This window comes from Diplotaxodon limnothrissa, linkage group LG19 (genome assembly GCF_057381915.1).
Source record: "Diplotaxodon limnothrissa isolate DT_005_m linkage group LG19, D_limnothrissa_male_GT1.1, whole genome shotgun sequence".
Lineage (NCBI taxonomy): Eukaryota > Metazoa > Chordata > Actinopteri > Cichliformes > Cichlidae > Diplotaxodon > Diplotaxodon limnothrissa.
In genome coordinates this window covers 19,848,855-19,870,539 of record NC_140614.1, presented here as the reverse complement: position 1 = coordinate 19,870,539, position 21,685 = coordinate 19,848,855, and the positions used below count along the sequence as shown (strand labels likewise).

General features: G+C 42.2%; 2 protein-coding genes across 9 annotated transcripts in view; one reads left to right on the top strand and one right to left on the bottom strand.

The window, feature by feature from the left end:
- The window catches only part of smoc1 (SPARC related modular calcium binding 1), a 56,398-nt gene extending 51,083 nt beyond the window's left edge, over positions 1 to 5,315 (bottom strand). For all 7 annotated transcript variants that reach the window (XM_085342967.1, XM_085342969.1, XM_085342966.1 and 4 more), the window contains exon 1: positions 4,929 to 5,315. In XM_085342967.1, coding sequence (XP_085199093.1) covers positions 4,929 to 5,030 — 102 coding nt within the window. In that variant the 5' untranslated portion in view covers positions 5,031 to 5,315. The remainder of the gene's footprint in view (positions 1 to 4,928) is intronic.
- The window catches only part of ccdc177 (coiled-coil domain containing 177), a 61,003-nt gene extending 43,866 nt beyond the window's left edge, over positions 1 to 17,137 (top strand). For both annotated transcript variants that reach the window (XM_085342964.1, XM_085342965.1), the window contains exon 2: positions 14,585 to 17,137. In XM_085342964.1, coding sequence (XP_085199090.1) covers positions 14,585 to 17,137 — 2,553 coding nt within the window. The remainder of the gene's footprint in view (positions 1 to 14,584) is intronic.
- The last annotated feature ends 4,548 nt before the right edge of the window (positions 17,138 to 21,685 follow it).

The window sequence follows — 21,685 nt, the reverse complement described above, 5'->3', positions numbered from 1 at the left end:
AACTGCTGTTGAACAGTCAGTACAAAGTTAATCTAAAAGGTTTGTACTTCATGACTTCTCCTCACAGACGACGGTGAAACCAAACTATGACCTTATCACTTTGCCAGGAATCTTTTTTTCCCCTCATAAAGACTAAATGAGGAAATGTGCACTGCACATCTGCATGATTATGGTCAACAGCTCTTCTTCATATGCATCTCAGTGGTTCATTATGGTTAAGGAACAGTCCTCACACTCTGGCCTTGATCTCTCTCGCTTCTCCATCTGCCACTCATAGCCTTTGTTATGCAGATGTTGTCTCTTCAGTTCTAATTATCACAATGTTTATTTACTATTGACAACTTCTTCAGGCAATTTTCTGTTATTCCCTTTGACATTTTGGGACAATTAAATTCAAATTTTCATTGTTACTATGCACAGATTTATTATACTCTAAGAGAATAAAAGCAGAACTAAATAAACTTCTTTTAATCCTGTAAATATTTAAGTTGTGTATATATTAAATTCAATGAATCCACAATTCTGTTTTCACTTTCACTTTGAGAATGGTGTGAATGCATTTTACTGATGAAAAGGCATAAAGATTACAAATGGGCCATAATACAGTTGGATAGTTAAGTTTGCTTTTTGACAACATTTCCCTCATTGCTTGACCCATAAAAGTACTTTCTTAATAAGGCTTACATGGTTTGTTTGCCTCGGGTCTTATCATATTGGCTATTCTGCATTCACCTCATTTTTACCTCTTTATCAGACCTGCCGGGTTTGATAAAGCGAGTGACTTCTCAGCTGTCCTGAATAATGACAGAATTGCATTTGTTGCCTTTCTTCATCTTTGTCTGATTCTGCTGGTATCAAACTTCTTGCTGACAACTTTGTCGTGTGTATATATAACAAAATATCTTGTTTGTTAAAGTAGTGAAACAAAAAATGGGCTCTCGACCAGTTTACTTGGTATGGGCTGCTCAGCCTAACCACAAAGTTCTTGTCTCGTTTTATCCCAGGGACTTCATCTGACTAAATATCTGGATTTGAACTACAAACTCAAAAATGCTGAAAACTAAGTGAATTTTCCCCAAGAAGGGAGAGTAATCATATTAGCAATTGCATTATAGGAAATATAGGATCCAATTTTGAATCTGTTTTTGTAAAATGGTCTCTTGTGAGCTTCACTTATTGTCTTAATGTGTTTAGATTTTTATTTCATTAGGTTGGTTCTTGTAGATGAAAAAAGGTCCAAATGCGTGACTATATTCTCTTTATGATTAAGATTATAAGATTTAATTTGGAATGGCAAAAGTCCACGAATTCGTAAAGATTTCATGCAGAGGACTAGGCCAATGGGTGGATTAGCCTTGCCAAACTTTCAGTCTTATTATTGGGCAGCAAATATTCGTAATATGCTGTACTGGATGAGTAATGTTACTACAGAGACTCCAGCTTGGCTCCAAATTGAGTCATCCAATTGTGGCAAAATTTGCCTATCAGCTTTGTTGAGTTCAGCTCTCCCATTAGAACTATACACCTATAAACGTAACCCTTTGTTGTATGACTCGCTCAGAATCTGGGTGCAATGTAGGAAAAGGTTGGGGTTACACTTAATGTCAATTAAAGCACCTATCTGCTCAAATCATATGTTCCCACCCTCCATGATGGACTCTGCCTTTAAAATATGGGAAAGTAATGGCCTTAGAAATATCAAAGACCTTTTTGTAGATGGGATTTTTGCCTCATTCACGCAGCTCCTGAAGCAGTTTAAGCTGACCCTCTGTGTAACAGATGTAAAGCAGAAACAGGTTCGCTCCTTCATACCTTTTGGACATGCCCCAATCTTCATACCTATTGGGTGTCTATATTTAACACTCTGTCAGAGATGTATAACGTTAAATATGATCCTTCTGCTCTAACGGCTATCTTTGGGGTGATACCTCAAGACACATTTGTTTTTTGTTGTTTTGTAGGGGTTTCTTTGGTTTGTTTGTTTGTTTTTTCCTTCTCTATTTCTGTTATCTTTTGGGGTATTGTAAATACTGAACAGCAAACTACTGTATGTTCAATGTTTTGTTGTTAACATGCTGCTGTGACTGAAAATAAAATTTATAAAAAAAAAAAAGATTATAAGATTTAAAGCCAGATAGTTAAAGAAAAAGTTAAACTGCTGTTAACTGATAAAAACTTATATTTATAAATATGAACCATTCAGTAATAACGTCTCTCATGGACCAGCTTTTGCTAAATCTGCCTCAGATGGAGTTTCCAATCTCTTCAATTTCCCCATATTCTTTTTAATGTCCTCCAGATAACAGATGTGAACTTCATTTTTTTCCAAACTTAATTCAACTGAATTGGAAAAAAATTAAATATAGCATAAACACTGGCCAATTTTTAAGTAAATACTGCACTTAAGTATAGTCACTTCTATTTTCATGTTTAATTTTTCTTTCACTTAAAACAGGCCCGTTCTTGACCTCCATTCCTTTGTACACTGTAAGCATAATTAAGACTCCACGGCTCACCACACAGGCACCTGCACCCATACGCTGCACGCATCAGCACACTCACACCTGCATGTTTGCTGTGATCTACCTCACACTAATAAAAAGACTTTCCTGCTTTTGAACCAGAGCTCTGCTTTCCCAAGCTGAAGGTATGCAGCTTTGCTGCTTAGGCCTGTGTGTTTGTTTTAGTTTTAAGAGTCTTCACTGATGCTGTCACCGAATTATGCAAGCAGACTGCCCATAGCATCCCAACCCTATGGGCAATCTGAGATTAACAGGTTGATTTGATAAGATGGATTAAAGCTGCATAGCTAAGCTTCTATAAAAGCTAAGCATTTCCTCCCACTGGGAAAACTGATTTCTTAGTTTAAACGTTTTAGGAAATGATCCCTGCAGACCACGAGACTCATCATTCCTGGTTTTACGGTTTTAAAAAACATGAAATATCTTGTTGCACTCATAAAAAAGGCTAACTTATTATGAACCTTAATCCTGTCTCTCTATAAAGGCAGCATCGTTCATAAGAAGCTGTTTTTAAGTCCATTATCAGTTTTTTTTTCATCTAAATAATTCAGATAGTTTGTGCTTAAATTTGGTAGAATAAACAATGTTGCACTAATTAATTACAACTGATCATCACACATCCTTAGCATCCAACGGTTTATCCACCAACTCACTGTTAAACTATTGAAGGACTCATACAAGAATAAAGAAGCTGTTGGTCTTCCAAATTGCACAGACAGCAGGGACTGCAAAATTGAAAAAAGGCTTTTTAGTCTCTCAATTACTCGTGTTCCTCAGTCTTGAGGATTGTTGTGCTATTGCATCATGGAACCTCAAGAGAAATGAGAAAGGAGCAGGTCTATGCAGGGAAATTAGCTCAGCCGTTCACTCCTGATATCAACGTGGAAAGTGGGTGGTGTGAATTATGGTATTACAGCAGCTGTGAGAAATGTTAGAAGTAATCACTGTGGAGTGAGTGGGGGTTTCAGCAGGCTGACTGTTGCTCCTTGGGGCCTAATCCATGCCAGAAGGAGGATGAAGTGGGATGCAGAGGGAGTTTAATTTGATGGGATAAAGCTGATGGAGATGCTCAGATTTTCAGTGTTATCCCTGTTTTTATGAAAAGCTTTTGTCTCTAAAGAATCTAATTTCAGAGGACCAAGAAACCACATTTTCACACTGGCCACCCTGTATTTTGGAGTTTATTCAATGTGGTTTTGAAACTGTTTACCAAAGTTGAGACTGATAGACTTTCACAGCCTGGCAAGGTACACAAAATCTTTCAGCTAAAGTTACAATAGGAAGAACTTCACGATAAAAGGGCAGCTCAGAGTATCAGCCATCGTAATTTCAAAACTCATCTTTGTTTTGATTTTCTAAACACCCTAGCACGTGTAAGTGATGTAGCTATATAAGGAGGTGCCACCTGAATCAGGCCCCAAAATATGCAAAGTAACAAGTACTGCGTCCAGTTATACTGTAGGAAAGCCACACACTCCACCTTGATCCTCTCATTATTTGAACAGTAGGAAAACAGTTATAAAAGGAGCAACAAAGAAGTGATTAAGCAAAATTCACTGTGGCTCTTTCCAGAGAACAATCTTGACCACAGCACACTGTGTATGGAGGATGGGTGGGGTGGGTGGGGGGGTTCAAAGATATTGTGAAATAGTTCCAGTATGTGAGAGTATTACATATTCACCCCCTGTGAGTCAGCCCCTCGCCTCTGACCACAAATATTACAGTGCATCTGTGCACTGAAACAATGGTGTTCCCCTTCACTTCGCATCACTTATTTCCCCCTGTGCCTGGACAGGGCGAAATAAGAACCTTGAACAAGCAAAGCAGTGTGTGTGAGAGACAGAAAAAAAAAAAAAAAAGAGCGATGGAGAGACATGGCAGTGACAAAAATCTGTTCCTGCAAAAGGAGAGGTCCAGGAGCCGGGATGCTGTGCCCAAGGAAAAGTTGAGTAAGCTCAGTAAGTTATCATCGATTTCATGTTTTACAAGTTAGATTTGGCCAAACTCAAAGTGTAAAACCAGCAAATTGGTGGGATTAAGCTTTACAAGCCCAGATGGAGATTGGGTTTGGAGTGTTCTTCTCTAAACAGTGAATCAGATGAAACTTTAACACCAAAAGCCAAATTTCTCATTTGATTTAAAGTCATCTAATTTACCCACTCAGCATAAGTTTAAAAAAAAAATCTTGAATCAACTGTTACATCTTATCTACTAAAGGCGCATTAAAGAAATATCTCGGCATATTTCAGGTTTACCAGCAGTCTGTAACTTATCCCATTCGTTCTATTTTAAGTAGAATCTAATCAGTTTGACACACTTTTACTTTCGTAATTAATGCAAGTATCGTGTTTCAAACTGCTACTTCCATGAAAGTGTGAGGCACCAGACCCACAGGGATGTACTCACCCGTGACCCAGGCTTCTGTGTCGACACTTGAGGCAGGTAACAGAGGAACAGAGGCGCCATAAAGTAGGAGACGGTAAAAATGAGGAAACTTGATAATAACATAATTGAGCGTCGGTGAGCGCAGAGCGAAGAGCGGCAGGTAGTCTGAGCGCACAGCGTGTCCGTCTGTAATACTGATGATCGACAGGTCCAAACCGAAAAAAATATATATTAGTACGCCCCAAAAAGACTCCTTAACCCTAATTTCCGGTTAATAATTCTCCTGTGTCTACTCCTCCAATAACTATTCACATAGTGCCACGCGTATGATCGGGAATCAGGACTTGGCCGTCACCATTGTGATTGGTTTTATCCACTGCGGGAGGATCAGCTGTTCATCGCGGCTTCCACAGGTTGAGTCGCGCCTGTATCCATTGCACCTTCATTTAAAAGCAAAGGAGGGAGCAGTCGTTTCTAGCTGGCACTCGGAGGACCCAATAGCAGCGGCCGGTGGCGGGAAAGCCACGCCCACCTCACCCCAAGATTAACTGTTCGCGGAGGAGAAAGACCTGCTCCGGTCAGTTAGGAGATAGGACCAGGAGAGGCAGCAGCTGCAGGAACACTCAGTGTATTATCATGAGTCTTTGAGAGCAGAGACAATGGCCGAGCAATTGTGAGGTCAAATTTTAGGTTCTCATCCCCATTCTGAGACATATAATGCTCTATAATAGCCTAGTATCCTGCTGCCGTGACATTTAGCCTGCGTACTTGGGTTACAATGGAAAACATCTATTGAGTAAAGTCAATAGCTGTCACAATCACTGCAGGGGGGCAGTCTGTGTTTGTAGATTTTTTTTTTGTGTGTGTGTGTGTGTGTGTGTGTGTGTGTGTGTGTGTGTGTGTGTGTGTGTGAGTCGTTGTGGGTTTTAGTTGGCAGACGATTCGTTGTTTGATAGAGCAAAAAACAACTGTTTGTGTCACTTTATCCCCAATTACATGGTCATAATGTAACACATTTCATAGAATAAATGGGGTTTTTTTTCTGGTAGAGAACCTATTTGGTTTGGGGGATTTTTTTCAAAATAAACTGGCTGACCTTAGAGCCGTTCTGCATTGTTGCAACCCTTTTGTCACTTATATATACGTTTGGGTTTTTCACATTTAACACTTAAGTGGAAGGTTTAAGGTTGTTATGAAGCACTTTAATATCGCAGTATTGTTGCTTTGACAACCATAAATATTCTCAGTACTTTTCCACCAACCTGAGCAGGAAAGCACACTTAGTGCATTCACAAAACATGCTTCCACACTGTAATCGGCCTGCAACCTCTCAATTTCTGGCTCTCACATCTTCCTCGCCTCCGTGCTGTCCATTTCTCCATCTTTTCCTTTCAATAAATTGTGAGGCCCATTAAGAAGAGAGAAGCAGTGTTTAGTGCAGGTGTCCCGTCACCCTTTACTGGAACGGGTAACCCCACCCCCACCCCAAATCCCCTTCTCTCGCTCTTTGTCCCTATAGATATTTTTTAATTGTTGGTTTTGACAGTTCAGCGGCTTTTTGAGTGCCTCAGAGAAGAGCCTTGTAATTAGAGCTATTGAGCTTCTGGAATTGGCACAATTAGGGTCAGCATTAATTATTCCTCTGTGCTCTGGACATTTTCTGTAAAGCACTGTTTGCAGAAAAGATGCCAGAGGAGGGTCACTCCAAATGGGAGAGATAAAAATGGATGGGGCAGTTGTACAAAAGGGAGAAAAACCGAGGCCTAAGTGGTCTCAAGATAGTGAATTATCTGAATTCTTGCTTATCGGACCACCATAGAAACTCAGCAAAGCGTCCGTGTAGTATCATTATCAGAGCTGTGAGAGAAGGGATGCGCCTCATTCCAAGTTGTTTCCCACCCCAGAGACTTAACCCAACTACCCCTCCCGCTCTGTGCCAGCCGGTCCACTCATGTCCTTGTGTGAGTGGAGTAATGCTGTGGGAGGTGAGGATGAGGAGCAGAGAGGGTCAACGGGAGTGTCTCTTGGAATGTTAACGAGATCAGTTTATATCTGCTCTTCCCTCTCACTTCAACCTGCCACCCTGAACAATGAAGACAAAGTTTTCAGGGCTGCAAAGCCGTTGTAGTGAAAGCATGGCTTGACACTTTAATTCTGTTGTCATTTGGCCGAACATAAAAGAAAACCTCTGACAACAAAAACAAAAGCAGGAATGAATGGGCATGCTGAAAGAAAATGTACATCCCAATTACTGCAGTGGCCCTTCCAAAGACGCCCCAGCCGCCGGTCCCCCCACCGGCTTACACCAACTACATACGGCCGAAAATTAGCGGGTGTGTGCAGACACAGAAACAGACAGAGCATCACTGAGGCCACCCAGAGATCTGACGGCCTCGGGAGAGGAGCAGGTTTAGCACAGATGTACCGCAATGATGTCACGTTGCCTAAAAGTACAGTTTAGGTGCACATGCAGTTCAGATGTAGTATGATAAATGCTGAGAGGAAAACAAGTTGAAGAGAGGCAAAAACTGCTACTTGTCGTTCATTTTTCCAGTTTAATGCTAAATAACTACATTTTTGTCTAAATAAAATCAGCATTTGCATTTGTCGTGTGTTTCAGTAGATTCTCATTGTTCTTCTAATAACGAAATCCATGAAAACCTATTTGTGACTTTTATTCCAGTGTTTAAAAAGTTCCTCCTTTTGTTTATTGTAGCGATATTTCACCCTCACCTGTACAACAATAAAAAGCTGATTATTAGTTGATTTACCAGTAATTTAGGATAATCCGAAAAGGCCTACTGTAATTATCAACCAGTCACCCAACAATACAGCAACCATATACCGAATCTGTCTCTGGGTTTGGGATTTTTTTCATCCCTGAGGTTCTTCAAGTGCTGAACTTATTCAAATTATTAAAGTATTTGCAACTCCCATGTTGCTTCACTACTTGTTTGGCATTCATTTTTAGTATCTCCTACGTTCCTCTGTGAGGACATGGGGTCTCAGAAGGTTTACTTCACTTCCCACACACCTCCATACCGATACAGTTGTTTTTTTTTACATTGGAGAATATTATTTGACTTTGTTTATTATTTGTACTATTAAAGCAATTGCTTTAATAGTACCTCCACTGCAATCAGCTTTAGAAAAGCTTTGCTTGTATTTCACTGTATCAGTAAAAAATAAACCAGTTATTTCAGATTTATTAAAATGTTAAAAAAAGGAGGCATACTTCAAGATTAGTATTCTGTGCTTGCAGTTGTAGTTCTATTACTTGTATTTCTGCTACTTTTACACCCACATGTAGTGTCTGAATACTTTTTCAGGCAGTGCATCTGTTTGATGAGTGTGTGATTGCACTTCAAAAGGCAGAATACAGTTGAAGCACTGAATGAAAGACAGAGAGGAGCGGGCGGCTTGTGTGCTGAAGGGGAAAATCGAAGGTCAGATACAAAGCCTTCTCTTTTTAAAGTGTCATCTGGATTTCATTTCATAAATTCCATATATTTTACATGTACTGGCCGCAATTTTCACTAGCTCCTGAAAACAAGGAGGAGGGTATAGCCCTTGGCTGGCCAGCATTTCTTATTACCCTCTTCAAGTACACACTTGCACACAAACATACACACACTGACAGTGATGTAGAAGCATGTCTGGTGATGGAAAAGCATAGCAACAAATAAATAAGCCCACAAAGCCAAATTATCTATGACATTAATCAGAGATGTGAGGGATTTTTACGCAGTGAGAGAGTGAAAGAGAAAGTGGCAACAGAGAGCCACGGGTGTGAAAAGGCCTATTGAGTCTGGAATGGGGTGTCCCGCACCTGCGCTGTCTATTCACCCCACTGTTTACACACTGTCATCCACAATTAATACTTCCTGGGGACTGGGCTGCTTGCCCTCTGCAGGGCCCCCGGACCCATCCAGGCCCTTATGGATGCCTAATTGAGCATACCACTCTCCTGATTGAATTAACAGCTATGTCTCTGGGACCTTTTCCCCTTCCACTAAGGAGGGGGACTGTTCCACACCCGCATGAGACCCCTGTACCATCCCACAGAATAGACAGCAGGGAGAGAGGGGGTTGGTGGCTGAGGAAGCGGGAGTTGAAGCGGTCTAGAAAATGTGGCCCTTTCTGTTGGCAAACCAAGGCTGGAAATGTGAACTGGGGGCAATGAAAGGTCTCAATATTCGCAGGGCCAGTGAGTTCCAGCAGGCATGTAGTACTGTACACGCACGCACACATGCACGTACACATATTTGAGTGCTTGCGCAGCACTAAGTTTCCCAAAATCCAAGTAATCAATCTTGCATTTTATTTTGCTGTTATGATATTTCTTGTTCCTTGTATTTTCTTTGTTTGTCTGTCAGTGAGGCACAAAAATTTACAAGAGCAAGTTTCATGCAAGTTAGTGGAGAGGTAAAGCCCTCCAAAGGAAAATTGGAATTTAAATGCTGGTGCAAATGCTGCTCAGTCAGACAGGGTGCTGTGGTATTGTGTGGCCTTGGTTGATATGTTGAGCAGAGACGAGAAGGCAGAGGAATACTGAAAAAAAGCTATGCGATTGATGTATATGGTTTTGTTACTGATCTATTATTGCATAAGCAGCAACCTAATCTACTCTTTGATTGTGTTATTTAATAATGATCCTTTATAATCGTCTACTCAAAATTAACATAGTTCTCAAAATGAACATCAACACAGCAACCTGTAGTGTTTGATCACCGACTGCAACAGTCTGGTTGTAATCACTTTAAGAGGGATTTTTTATTTTTATCTTGTGCTTTTATTGATAGTGAAACAGCTCAGTCTGAACTGCTCTGCTGCAAAACTATGTGAAGTGATTTTTTTAAAGAAGAAGAAGAAAAGGAAAAAATATGTATAAGTGTTAGAATAAGTATATATTTATTCAATGATGTGATTCTGGCTTCATCAAGCTATGATCTCCAGCTTGGACTGGAGCTCTTTGCATCTATCAGAATTAGCGATTCCAAATCTGAGACCCTGTCTCTCTGTCTCTCAGTCAGAAAAAAGCAGTGCCCACTCTTGGTTGGGAATGAGCTCCTTCACGGCAGACTCTGAACACTCTGGAATGATTATGTCTCTTGGGAACACCTTGGTGAACCCCAGAGCTAGAGAAGGTTGCAGGAGAGAGGGAGGTCAGGGCATCTCTGCTTAGACTGCTGACCCAGAAAAGTAGAGGTGGGTGGATGACCAGTATTGGCAGATGAATATATCAGTCATGCTCTAATATGAATCATTTCTAACTGGAAAACTATCTGGTGTTTTACAGGAAAACTGGAAAATAGGCAATCATGACAGAATAACCAGCATTCACTGTGCTTCATTATTGTGGTCGTCATTGTGACCCTTCCTGTTCATCTTCTGAAAACCTAATATGAGCTCCCATGCTGCTAGGTTGGAAACCACTACAGTAATCAGTGTAATAATATGTATCCTAAAAATTAAAAAATTATGTCCACATGTTACTTTGTTGGCATCAAGCAATAAAAAATGTTTCGTTTAGGATTTGAATTCTAAAATTCTCTAAAGCCTTTTAAATATTAGAGGAAGCTTATGCGTGAAGTAACAATTAAAAAATAAGATTTTTTTCTAACGAGTTTAAGAAAAATACTGCAAGTTTGTCAGATCTAATATGTTTCTTATTAATTATGTTTGCTGTTTTTGAATAGGAAACATATTAAAATATAAAATGCATCCAAGAAAGCTTAAGTTTGGTTCACTGCACTTGTCTAGACAGCTGTACACACTCACTCCTTGTGTTCAACCCTTAGCAAACATGGGTACAGTAAGCTCCTGGCTCGATGCACTACAATAGTAGTAAAATATAATAATGTGGAAAATCAGAAGCTCTCTGGAGAGATGGAAATGTACCAAGGCCTTTTTATTTCCAGGTCGGTAAAAGAGTTTGCCATGTCTCTATCCATACTTGTCAAAGTTCTGCACACATGTCCAGCTGAAAATCTGATCTGCCTTTGAAGGGAAATGAAATGGGTGAATTCATTTCAGCTGAGGCTGCTGACTGTCAGAGTCATGTAGCCAAAAGTGCGTAATCTCTCAGTTCCTCTTTCGCTATAATTTCCTGGCTGGATTTATCTATTGGCTCTGTGTAAAAATAGCCTTCCTTAAGTGGCTTGAACGGGACGTAGATCCTCGTAACGGCACAGATACTGGCTCACCTGTGTTTTTATAACTGAGTTCCTAAATCGAACAGATGCTTTTGAGGATCTGTCTTTCAATAGATCCTCAAAAGCAGAAGAGCTGATACAGAATCACTTTCCCAATCAGGATATATTAAGGAAAATCTTTGAAATATTCAATATGTTGGTGGTTTCATAGTATTTATGGTATACCACATTAAAGATCTGGTGGTCTATAACTTTATTGGTTGCAAAATACTTAAAAATGTATCTAGAATAAGGATTTTGGCATCTCCAGGTCGGATCCTACATGATGTGGTGGAATGCTGGGTTCTCACCACTACATGGGCTGTGTACTGGTCTCCATGACTGCACCAAGCAGCTCACCTCTCGATGAACCCCCCAGTTCAGCTTTGGTGGTTGGGAGCATGCCCTACCAAAAACAAAAACACAAACACAAAATTTCTGCAGAGCATAACCCTGCACCAGTGAACTGTGCAGCAAGCACACCATGCACCGCTCTCCTTTGGCTCCCCTCGCAGACCCCATTCCCCCGGTTAACAAGCCAGCCAGCACGTTCCTTGTTGTCACTTGTTACCCGCTGTCCTCCCGATACAGCTTGCGGGTGGGGCCAATTAAACTCGCACTGTTCCCCACAATGGGTCAGGAGTTTAGTGGGTCATCATCAGAGCTTTTTTCACCCAGAGTTATCTAATCCTGAAGCTCTGGACCAAACCAGACCAGTCTATATGCAGAAGAGGGCTTTCAATTAATCAACTGCATTTATTAGTGGGGTTGCATGTGGTGATCAAATCCATCAGACTCACAGAGAGAAATACTAATCTTTTTCAACTTCGACTATTTGTACTAGATCTGTGAGAACAATAGTTGTGTTACTACTGATGCCAGTTGTAGTACAGTAAGAAATAATGTTAATGTTATATCATCAGTATTAGTATAAAAATGACTTTCATAGGAAGTGAAAGTAGTAGTACAAAAGGTACAAGCAATAGCAAAATGTAACTGTAGTGGTAGTGTCAAGCAGGGGGGGTTACCTGATGCATTAGTATCCTATTCAACTAAAAGCCTAAAAGAGTTCAGGCTGTGTTGAAGGCCGTGTGTTGACTTTCAAGCTCATTAGTTTGGCACAAATTCTGCTTTTGCCTTAAATGCAGTATTTTCAGCATTTTTGCACATGTTTCAATTAATCTTTGCACCCATTTCTCATTGTCCTAGAAAAACAAGAAGGCAATGAGGGGTGGCTCGAGAGCTGTATTTGTAAGAATTCCCCAACTCATTAATGTGAGTGCGAATGGGTGAATGTAAGTGAATGTGTATAAGTATCAGTCCTTTTACTTATGTAACAGAGTGTTAAAAGTCTATTTCTAAATGCTTAATTTAGGCCTGAATTAACTACATGTTGGGAATATTCTCAAGAAATGTTGTAAAACTTTTACTACACCTTATCACTGATATCATGGACACTTTAAGGTGTAAAATAGAAAAATGATTACATACATTTCAAGTACAGTAATGTTTATCCAACTGACATTAATGTCTGAGAGTAAACCTTTTCACATCAGACATGATGGCTTCTCTGATCAGAACATCAGTGATGGTTCTAAATAATTATCCTATGACACTGTGACACTGAACCAATTCAATCATACCTCTAGCTGGCACATTAGTTTCATGAGTCAGGTTTTATTTTCAGTTGTGCTTTTCCTATATGTCTTCTGTAAAAAGAAAAACAAAACATTCAGGCCTAAATTAACTGTGATCATGCTGTAAACTAGGGTGACTGTAATTTGATCCAGTGTGTCAGTTTTCAAGTGTAAATGGCCTAATGGGGTGTTTATTCTATCATACTAAAATAAAATCCTCGATAACTCAGTATTACGACTGCTTGAGGTCAGATGACCTCCCTGAGACACCCTTAGCATAGATCTGCAGTGCTCTTTCGCCCTCTGGTGTCAATTTCGAGTAATTACATGCATTTTGATTTCACGCCCAGGAGTGGTGGCAGATGTCAGCTTTAAGAGAAAGTGCTGTGACTGGTGATGAGCCAGCCACAGATTAACAAAGACCAATTTTAAAATTCCACGCCTTTTTTATTCCATCAGTATTTTGGAAACATCTCCTACAAAATCACTTCTGGAAATGGAAAATAGACACGTTTTGGAAACTGGCTAATATTCATCTTCAATGGATAAACTGCGTGCGTGGTACAAAAGCAGGCCTGCAGGAGGATCTTTGCTCGGGGGTAACATTCAGCACCATTACGCCAGTTTAAGAGCTTGTAAGTGGAGTGGACAGGCGCTCGGATAATTGCAGAGCGCACTCAGTATTTTTAGCATATTTGCCACAAGCGGGCGGAGCCAAGGAGGGTGAGATGGAGGGATGCTGAAAAGCAGGTGGCGACCGCTGATGTTTACAGGATGAACTTTAGGGAGGGAGGATGAGGAAGGGAGGAAGCTGGATAGGAGAGTCGTCGTAGTGAGCAGATTTCACCGCGAGGACGGTTTTTATCGGTGTTTGTGATCGCGGAGAGTGCACATTTTCAGCGCCGGCGCTCAGAGGCTGACCGGCTGGGAAAGGCTCCGTCTGTGTCTGTCGTGTCGCCGGAGATTGCAACGATGTGATGCACCCATCTTCGGGGCGACGGCCGAAGCCTTTTGCCTGAAACCTGATATTATGCAGGAGACGAGGCTTTCTGGACGGATTAAAGGGGAACAAAGCACCGGTTTAGAAAACGTTTTGCGACCTGGCAGGTCAGTGCATGCTTGCGCGACGCAATACCGCATTAAATTACAGCCAAATCCACCGGATTTAAGCAGCTGTAATGACTGTTGTTGTGCACCAAAGCAATCAGCAATATCTCTTTTGTCATTTTTGGAGTTTTAACCTTGAACCTGAGCTGTTGGTGTTGACAGTGCGGAGAGGGTTTTATGCCAGCATCCTGCTGATATGCAGGAGAAAGGTCTAGGCCTTCACTGTTTGTTACCAGGTGTGATGAGTCCATGTTAGTGAGCATGTTAGTGAGCATAATAGTGTCCAGTGGTTGTTTACTACTTTCACACTCCATGATATCACATTCTTTTTCCAAGTAAGCTTTTAGGATCAGGTGCTTAATAATTCATACCCCAGACGTCTGTGCGTTAAGCATTTGTAGGTTGATTGTGTGATGTAGAGTGAAAAAATATTGCTATGAGTAATCAGATTCTCTCAGCCCAGTAACTCTGCCGAAAATAGATCCCCCCGTTAAAGGACTGTGGTGTTTTTCTGTGTTGTATCTCTTCCCTGAAGGGGGAAAATGTCTCATCTGGTGTAAAATCAGTGAGTGCACGAATATGTGTTCATGCGTGTAATGACCCTCCCCCCACAGACTGCATCTCTTAAGCTCTTGTCTCAGTGCTATGATCCTCTAATTGAAACCTCTCCCCACTTTTTCATCTATTTTCTCTCCTGTTTTATTCTCCCCTGCTCACCCTGCCCTCTCTTTACCCGCAGGCAACTATGGTTGACCCCTCGGAGGCTGAGGAGCAGAATAAGTGTAAAGGCCCGCAATTCGACACACCAGCTGTGGCCACCGAAGACTCTCGACTGCCAGAAAACACAGATAGCACGACAACAGAGGAAGATGGGGATGCTGGTTTTGAGACGCCACCAACCGGCAGTTCAGAGCCAAGCCCCTGCCACACTGCATCTCCAGCGGCTCCAGAGGTCACCTCTCAGGACTCAGCACCTCAGCAACCACAGACTCAGACTGACAGCGATGTGTCTCCAAAGCTGCACCTGGATCTGTACAACTTTGACTCGCCGGCCGCAGAGGGCAGCCGATACGTTTTAACGAGCCCCCGCTCTCTGGAGGCGTGTGCTCGATGCGGGGTCAAGCCTGTGGAGCTGCTGCCTCGCCCGCTCTCTGACTTTGCCCGTGAGGCTCCTGGCCGCTCAATGCGTGTCGCCACAGGCTTGTTTGAAGTCTTTGAGAGGGACAGGCATGCCAAACTTAGGCAGTGCAGGGAAGAGAGGGAAAGGATTGTTAGGGAGGAAAAACGAAGGATTCTTCAGGCAACGGTCAATAGCAGCAATGCATCTTCTGTGGATAAAATGTCCTCTGGCCTCACCCAGTCTTCTAAGTCTGGGCCAGTGACCTCCAGCTCCACCCTCAACGCTGGAACATCTTCTAGAGCCACAGCATCAGGTCAAGCCTCCAAAACAGGTGCAGCTCTTTTATCCAAAGCACCTGCCTCCACTCTTAGTACCTCCCCTAAATCTTTTCATGCGGGACCAACCACATCCTCAAAATCTGGCTCTACACCCTCTACACCAGTTTCCAAGAGTGGATTTCTAGGATCTGGAAAACATCCTCTGTCCTCATCCCCTGAATTAGTAAAGCCCACACGACCACTTTCATCTGGCCCCCCACCAGTAGTTCGGAAGTCCTCTGGTGGTAAATCTTCAAACACTTTTCCTAGACCAACACCGAAACCCCCTTCCTTCCCCAGAGCCAACTCCACTTTGACTTCATCAGCGTCAAAACCTGCAGTTCAGAGCTCTGGGATACCTCTGAACGGTGTAACAGGAGGACCATTTACACAGCACAACGGACATCTTGGATTTCATTCCAAGGTACAAGGAAAAAGCCATTCACTGGAATCTTTACAGCGAAGGATGGATCCCGTCTGCTCTTCAACCTCCACTACTACGACTACGACTACATGCACCTCGTCAGAGTCGGGCGCTTCTTCTTCTTACAGTTGGGATGGTGCACGAGAACACTGGGCTAGAGTCTCCAGTCCTCGAGCTCGCACTCTGGCCACTTTCAACTCTCTAATGGGCCGCAGCCTCAGCCTCGGCGATCTGAGCCACTCTCCTCAGACGACACAGAAGGTGGAGCGCATAGTAAAGGAGGTGAAGCGCAGAGGGCTGAAAGCTGTGTCTGAGAGAGACCGCAAGATAGCAGCTTTGATGCTTGCCCGATATCAAGAGGAAGACATCATGAGCCAAACCCGCTATGTGGCTCACCTTCAGTGGGATAGTGAGCGCAGGATGGAGGAGCTGCGTCGCGAGCAGGAGGAGCGAGAGAAACAGCGTGCCGTGCTTCAGTGTCAGAGAGTGTGGCATACACAGGTGTCGCTGCGTCAGCGAAGACTCAGCCAGCAAGAGCGACAATCAGCAGCAGCCAAAATGCGACAGGTCGAGGAGAGTGAGGAGCGATGGAGGGAGCTTGCAGAACAGCAGGAGCGTAACCGCCTGCTAAAGTTACAGCAGGCAGCGCGAGAGGAAAAGCACAAGAAGGCTCTTCAGGAGCAGAACCTGAAGAGCCTGGAGGAAGAGAGGGCTGCCATGCTGGAGCAAGAGAGGCTGCTGCTGAATGAGAAGCTCACCATGGCTGAGCTGAAGAGGCAAGAGAAAGAGCACCAGTCCCAGGAGGAGAGGCGAGGTCTGAACAAAGCAGAGAAGAGACGTCACATCGCCCTGATACAGGAAATCGCCCGTAGAGAGAAAGAGGAGAGGGATGAGGCCAGGAGGTCAGCAGAGGACAAGCTCAGCCGTTCCCTTGAAAACTACGAACAGATAGTCGAACGTCGAGGGAAGGAGCTGAAAGAGAAGGCCAAGCGCGAGGAGAAGCAGATCCAGAAAGCACGCAAGGCAGCAGAGAAGCGCGAGAGGCAACAGCAGCAGCTGCTGGAGGCTCGCGTAAAGGAAGCAGAGAAACGAGCCCAGCAGGCAGCTTTGGTGGCTGAGGAGAGGGCCAAAGAGAAGGCGCAGCGGGCAGTCCAGAGCCGACAGGAGAAGGAGAAACTCCAGAAGCTCAACAGGCAGCGCGTGGAGGAGGAGGAGAAGCAGAGGCGTCTGGAGCTGCTGCAGTCCATCGAGAGGAAGCTGGAGAAGAGTGAGCAGATCTTCAAGGAGAAGAAGGCAGTGTTAGAGAGCGCCCGATCTGTGGCTAGAGCCTCTTTTCACGTGCGAGACAAAGTGCGGGAGGAGACCAACATGCGTACCTTTGATAAAATGGCCTTGGAAGCTCAGCTCAAAGCCAGTCTCGATGAGAAATAATCATAGCTTTGTTGTGGACTCCTTACTTCTGGTCATGTGCTTGGGTCCTGCCTTCATTATGGCCTCAGTCACTCAACAGCTTTACCTTTCTACCCATAAGCACCTGCAATGTTATTTTTTCCCTCACATATCTTTACCCATCAGCTGATTTTACTACATTTTTCATAATTTTTATTATCAACACAAACAAAATAATTTTGTATCGTGGATGTAATGAGACTACAAACTAACAGCAACGCCTGTGAAACACATGCAGTGGACTTCATGATAGACATGAGAGTTTTAGGACAGCAGCAAACCCCTTCTCTTTGCCTTCTGCTCCATCGATCTCAGCTACTGGACTGAAAGCTCTGCTGGAATGAAAAGAGTCATTGTTTACCAGGAAGCACAACTCCATGACAACTGCATAGGCTTTTAAGGGAGCACTCATGGAAGAGAAGAATAAGCATAAGAAAAAGAAAAGGCAGATCGCAGATGATCCTGGACCCTCAGAGCAAAAGAGATCCTTTTGTACATGCACTGTGACACAGCATGAAAATAAAGCCCTGGGCTGAACACTTAACCGCTGACAATGCAGCAGTGGAGGGTCATGTGCACGATACCCGTGCTGATGAAAGCATCGGAGGACACTGACTTCCGCAGCAGGGCCCGTTTCACCGCCCTCTCAAGGTAACAAGAGGGAGGAGAAGCAGTGTGCAGTGCATCAGTGTCAGGACTCTCCTGGTCATGCCGATTACAGTAAAATAGTGATGCACTCTGAAAATGCCCTATCTGGCCACTGATCTGCTCCCACAGCCACCTGGTGACCACGTCAAGGTCAACAGGTACGAGTTTTTATTGCTTCTGCAGCTTATATAATACCTTCTGTTTTGTTGCAAAAAAAAAAAACAACACTTGGTCACACTGACACTGACTCAACAGCACAGAGGGAAAGAAAGACACACCGACTCGCATGCAAGCCAAGAGCAGGTTTTAAAGGCCTCTGGCTGCACTAATCCTACAATCTCAGATTAAAAAAAAGGAGGATGTGCATAGTCTTTGCCCTCAGATGTAGCTGTTGCCATAGTGACATAAGTCAGGATGAAGCAGCAGGAGGTGAATTACTGAGAAGGGAGAGTGCGTGGGAATTTGAGGGGGCTGTCTGTGGGAAACTGGATCTTTTGGCAGCTCATTATTTGTGGGGTGTTACAGGAAAACTACTCAGTTCACTTTGTTATGTGTAAAATCTATGTGAGGCAGTGGGAAATTGCTGCAGCGTTCCCTCTCTTTACTTATTCAGAAGTCGACCTTCACCTGGAGAGTCAGCTGCTCTCCCTGCACGCAACTGCAGCCAGGAAGTAGACTGAACTGAGCAATTCGGGCAGTCACATGTTGGATATCTAAAGCCAGAATAAATATGGCCAGCAGAGGACTAACGGGCTTATGGCTGACTGATCCGCAGTGTTCCAAGCATATAATCATAGGGAGGTGATGTAAGGTCGGAGGATGAGACAGCATATCTGTATGTGCTCATGATGCGATCCAGAAGGTAAAGTCGGCAATCTAAAGTATAGTTACTGTCAAACACAGAGGGTGCTGCAAATCTAGTAATTATTAACAACAGAAATAAATAATAACTCGCCCTGGAAATATAGGAACTTGGTTTACATATTTGCCTAACAAGCCAAAGATCCCCAGTTTGATCCCATAAATCCCTTAGGGGTCGTGCCATGTGGTGCATCTGGTATAAAATGACATCTGCCAATTCAAACATGCAGCAGGCCCTGCTGTGATGACCCCTTTTGGCTAGAAGTAGCTGTTAAAGAGGATATTCATGTTATGGAGATGGTTCATCACAAAAGTTCAGTTTATTCCTGTAACACCATTTATCTGTCTGGATGGCGTTTATGTGCTATCATATTTTAAATGGTTTGCCCTTTTCTTGAATATAATGGAACCAGACGGCATTTGCCTTGTGCTGAAAGCACCATAAAAAGCCATTTGAATCAGTGTCTCTTTCCAAAATCACAATACAGTTATTCCGACATTTCCACAACCCTTGTTGTAACCAGTTTCAAGTAGGCACTATTTTATGTTTGCCGAACTACATTCACCAACCCTGTCATTACCCAAATTGTAGTTTGCCTCTAACAGCGAAGAGACGTTCACGCTAATGAGAGGTTCAAAGAATGCAAACATAGCTGACTCCCACCTCAGCTGATCAACTATATGCACACTTTTTTTAGTTAGTGCTGCAGAGCCAGTGCAGTTTTAAGTAGCTAATTGCTTTTTGTGTTGCTTTGAAGCAACACTTGAACATATATATATCAAATATATTTAATGTAACAAGTGAAGATACCATCTTTTTCTATAGACAATTAAATAATCAGTATCTGGTGTGCAAAAGATAAAAATACATGTTTTTTTGTTAAGGTAACACAATGAACTGTCTGAAATGCACATGCATGTTACCAACCAGATTTACTTCATGATACTGAAAACGCAAACAAAATGTCTTTTAAAAAGGTATTTATTACTTGGACTTTGTAGTACAATGCTTGGGTAGACATTCTTGTTTTAGTACAAGTAATGAGCCTTCCTAAATAAAGCAGGAAATAGTATTTCACCATCAATTATATTCAAATAAAGTGCAATAACAACAGAAAAGGACAAATAATCAACCAGTTGCTTGTTGCTGAAGATGGTTCTTTATGGCTGTGTCTTTGAACTCATGTAAGTCTGCAAAGTGAATGCAGTCTGAACTAAAATGCCCAAATCTTTCATTGTACTCTGGCTTTAGATTTCTTCCTTATACTTATTTTTAACACTAGCCTTCATTAAACTTCTGTTTTACTGAAGACCAAACTGCACTGCCGATACCCACATTCATCGCAGTCTTATTTTTTTGTGTTTCAGGTCCTGGTGATGAGCGTGAGCTGGTGATGTAACCCACAAGCCTCCCGACAAAACTGTTCCTCCCACACTGAGCTTTATCAAAGTGTAAAAAAAAGCCTCTCCTGGTGGAAATACAGTCTTATCAGATCTAATTTTTTAGGTTTTTATTCAGTTTGTACCCGTTAACAGTGCCAACTATTGTTCTGCAGAGAAGAAGAATCTTCCGCCTTTTACCTGTATCAGTGAAACAACGTGTGCAAGGTTCAAAAACAGCTTTATTAGCATCAAGTCGTGTTTAGTCCCGTATGTTTCCTTCTCATCTTCCCCTTACATGTGGGCTTTGTTTCTGTATCACTTCTGGTGTTGAGTTATTTAACATTTGTACATTATCATAAAATGCTTCCTTTGATGAATTACATTGAGTTGCATTATCAAGAAAGGATTTTTTCAGATGTAGCAATAATGAAATGGTCGTGGATGATATCGAACGCATCTGTCAGTTCATCGTTTCCGTCAGTCCCCTAAACTGAAGGTCTGTGCATACAATCAAAAGTGGAAAAATAAAAACAAACATTTTTCAAGTTGGATTTGCATTGTCTGTGCCATCTGCTTCATTTAGCAAAGAGCTTTTTTCAGGAATACAAAATGGTAAAAGTACTAGCAGTTACACAGATACATCTTTAACACAGATATTCATTGGTAGAAGAATCAGAAAAATGTACTTCAAATATTAACAGTAAGTGTAATTTATATTTTGCATCATTTTTCTTGTCTTTTTATTTTTAAAAAACCTTTTTAATACGGTAAGGTTTTTTAATTACAGGTGGTTCCAAAACTAGTGGTCAGGTCCCTGCAGGGGTTGGAAAAAATCAATCTGACAGGTCCTGAGAAAACTAATGGCGTGGAAAGTCTAAGAAACAAGTTCCTACGTTTTTTGTTTTTTTTTTTCTAATTCTGAGCTTTGAACTTTCTCGGTTTAAGACTCAGTTGAAATCAGGTTAGGTCATTGTCCTACCTTTTTTCCCCTCACATGTGCCATACAGACGAAGAACACGTGTGGATTAACAAGGATGCTACCTTACTATAGGGTGCAAGAAGCAGAACACAGGACAACAACACACTCCATGTGGATTCCCCTGAGTATCACCCACAGCTGCTCCCAGATTGGTGCAAACTGCCATGATCAGCAATGACCCAGACTTTGTACTAAGGAGCTGGCGGGGTAAAGACCTTTTAATGTATGTTGTTCATTAAATGTCTTTGTTCTCACATCCACCTCTTAGGGGAAGTGACTGAAGAAAGATTCAGAGCTATAGTGCATTTGTGAAAATTTACCTATTTGACCTACAACTAAAATTAAACAACAGGTTTTCTATAAGAGGCCACAAACCAAAGACAGGGAACCACTGATTGGCAGTAAATCGTTTTAAAAACTCTTGTGTTGTTAGTTTTCAAGCATGAAAAGTAACTAGTTAATGTATTGGTTTAAGTTTAGCTTAAGGATACTCACATGTGGCTTTATCAGATCTGAAAGCTTCACGTGGTCATTTTCAGTCAAACGGTTCCAGAAACTGTTGACCATAAGGAACTAAAACTCAGCAGCTATTAGGATGTTTCCACTGCAAGAATTCAGAAAATATGGATATTCACACATTCTCTACGTACTGTTTAAAG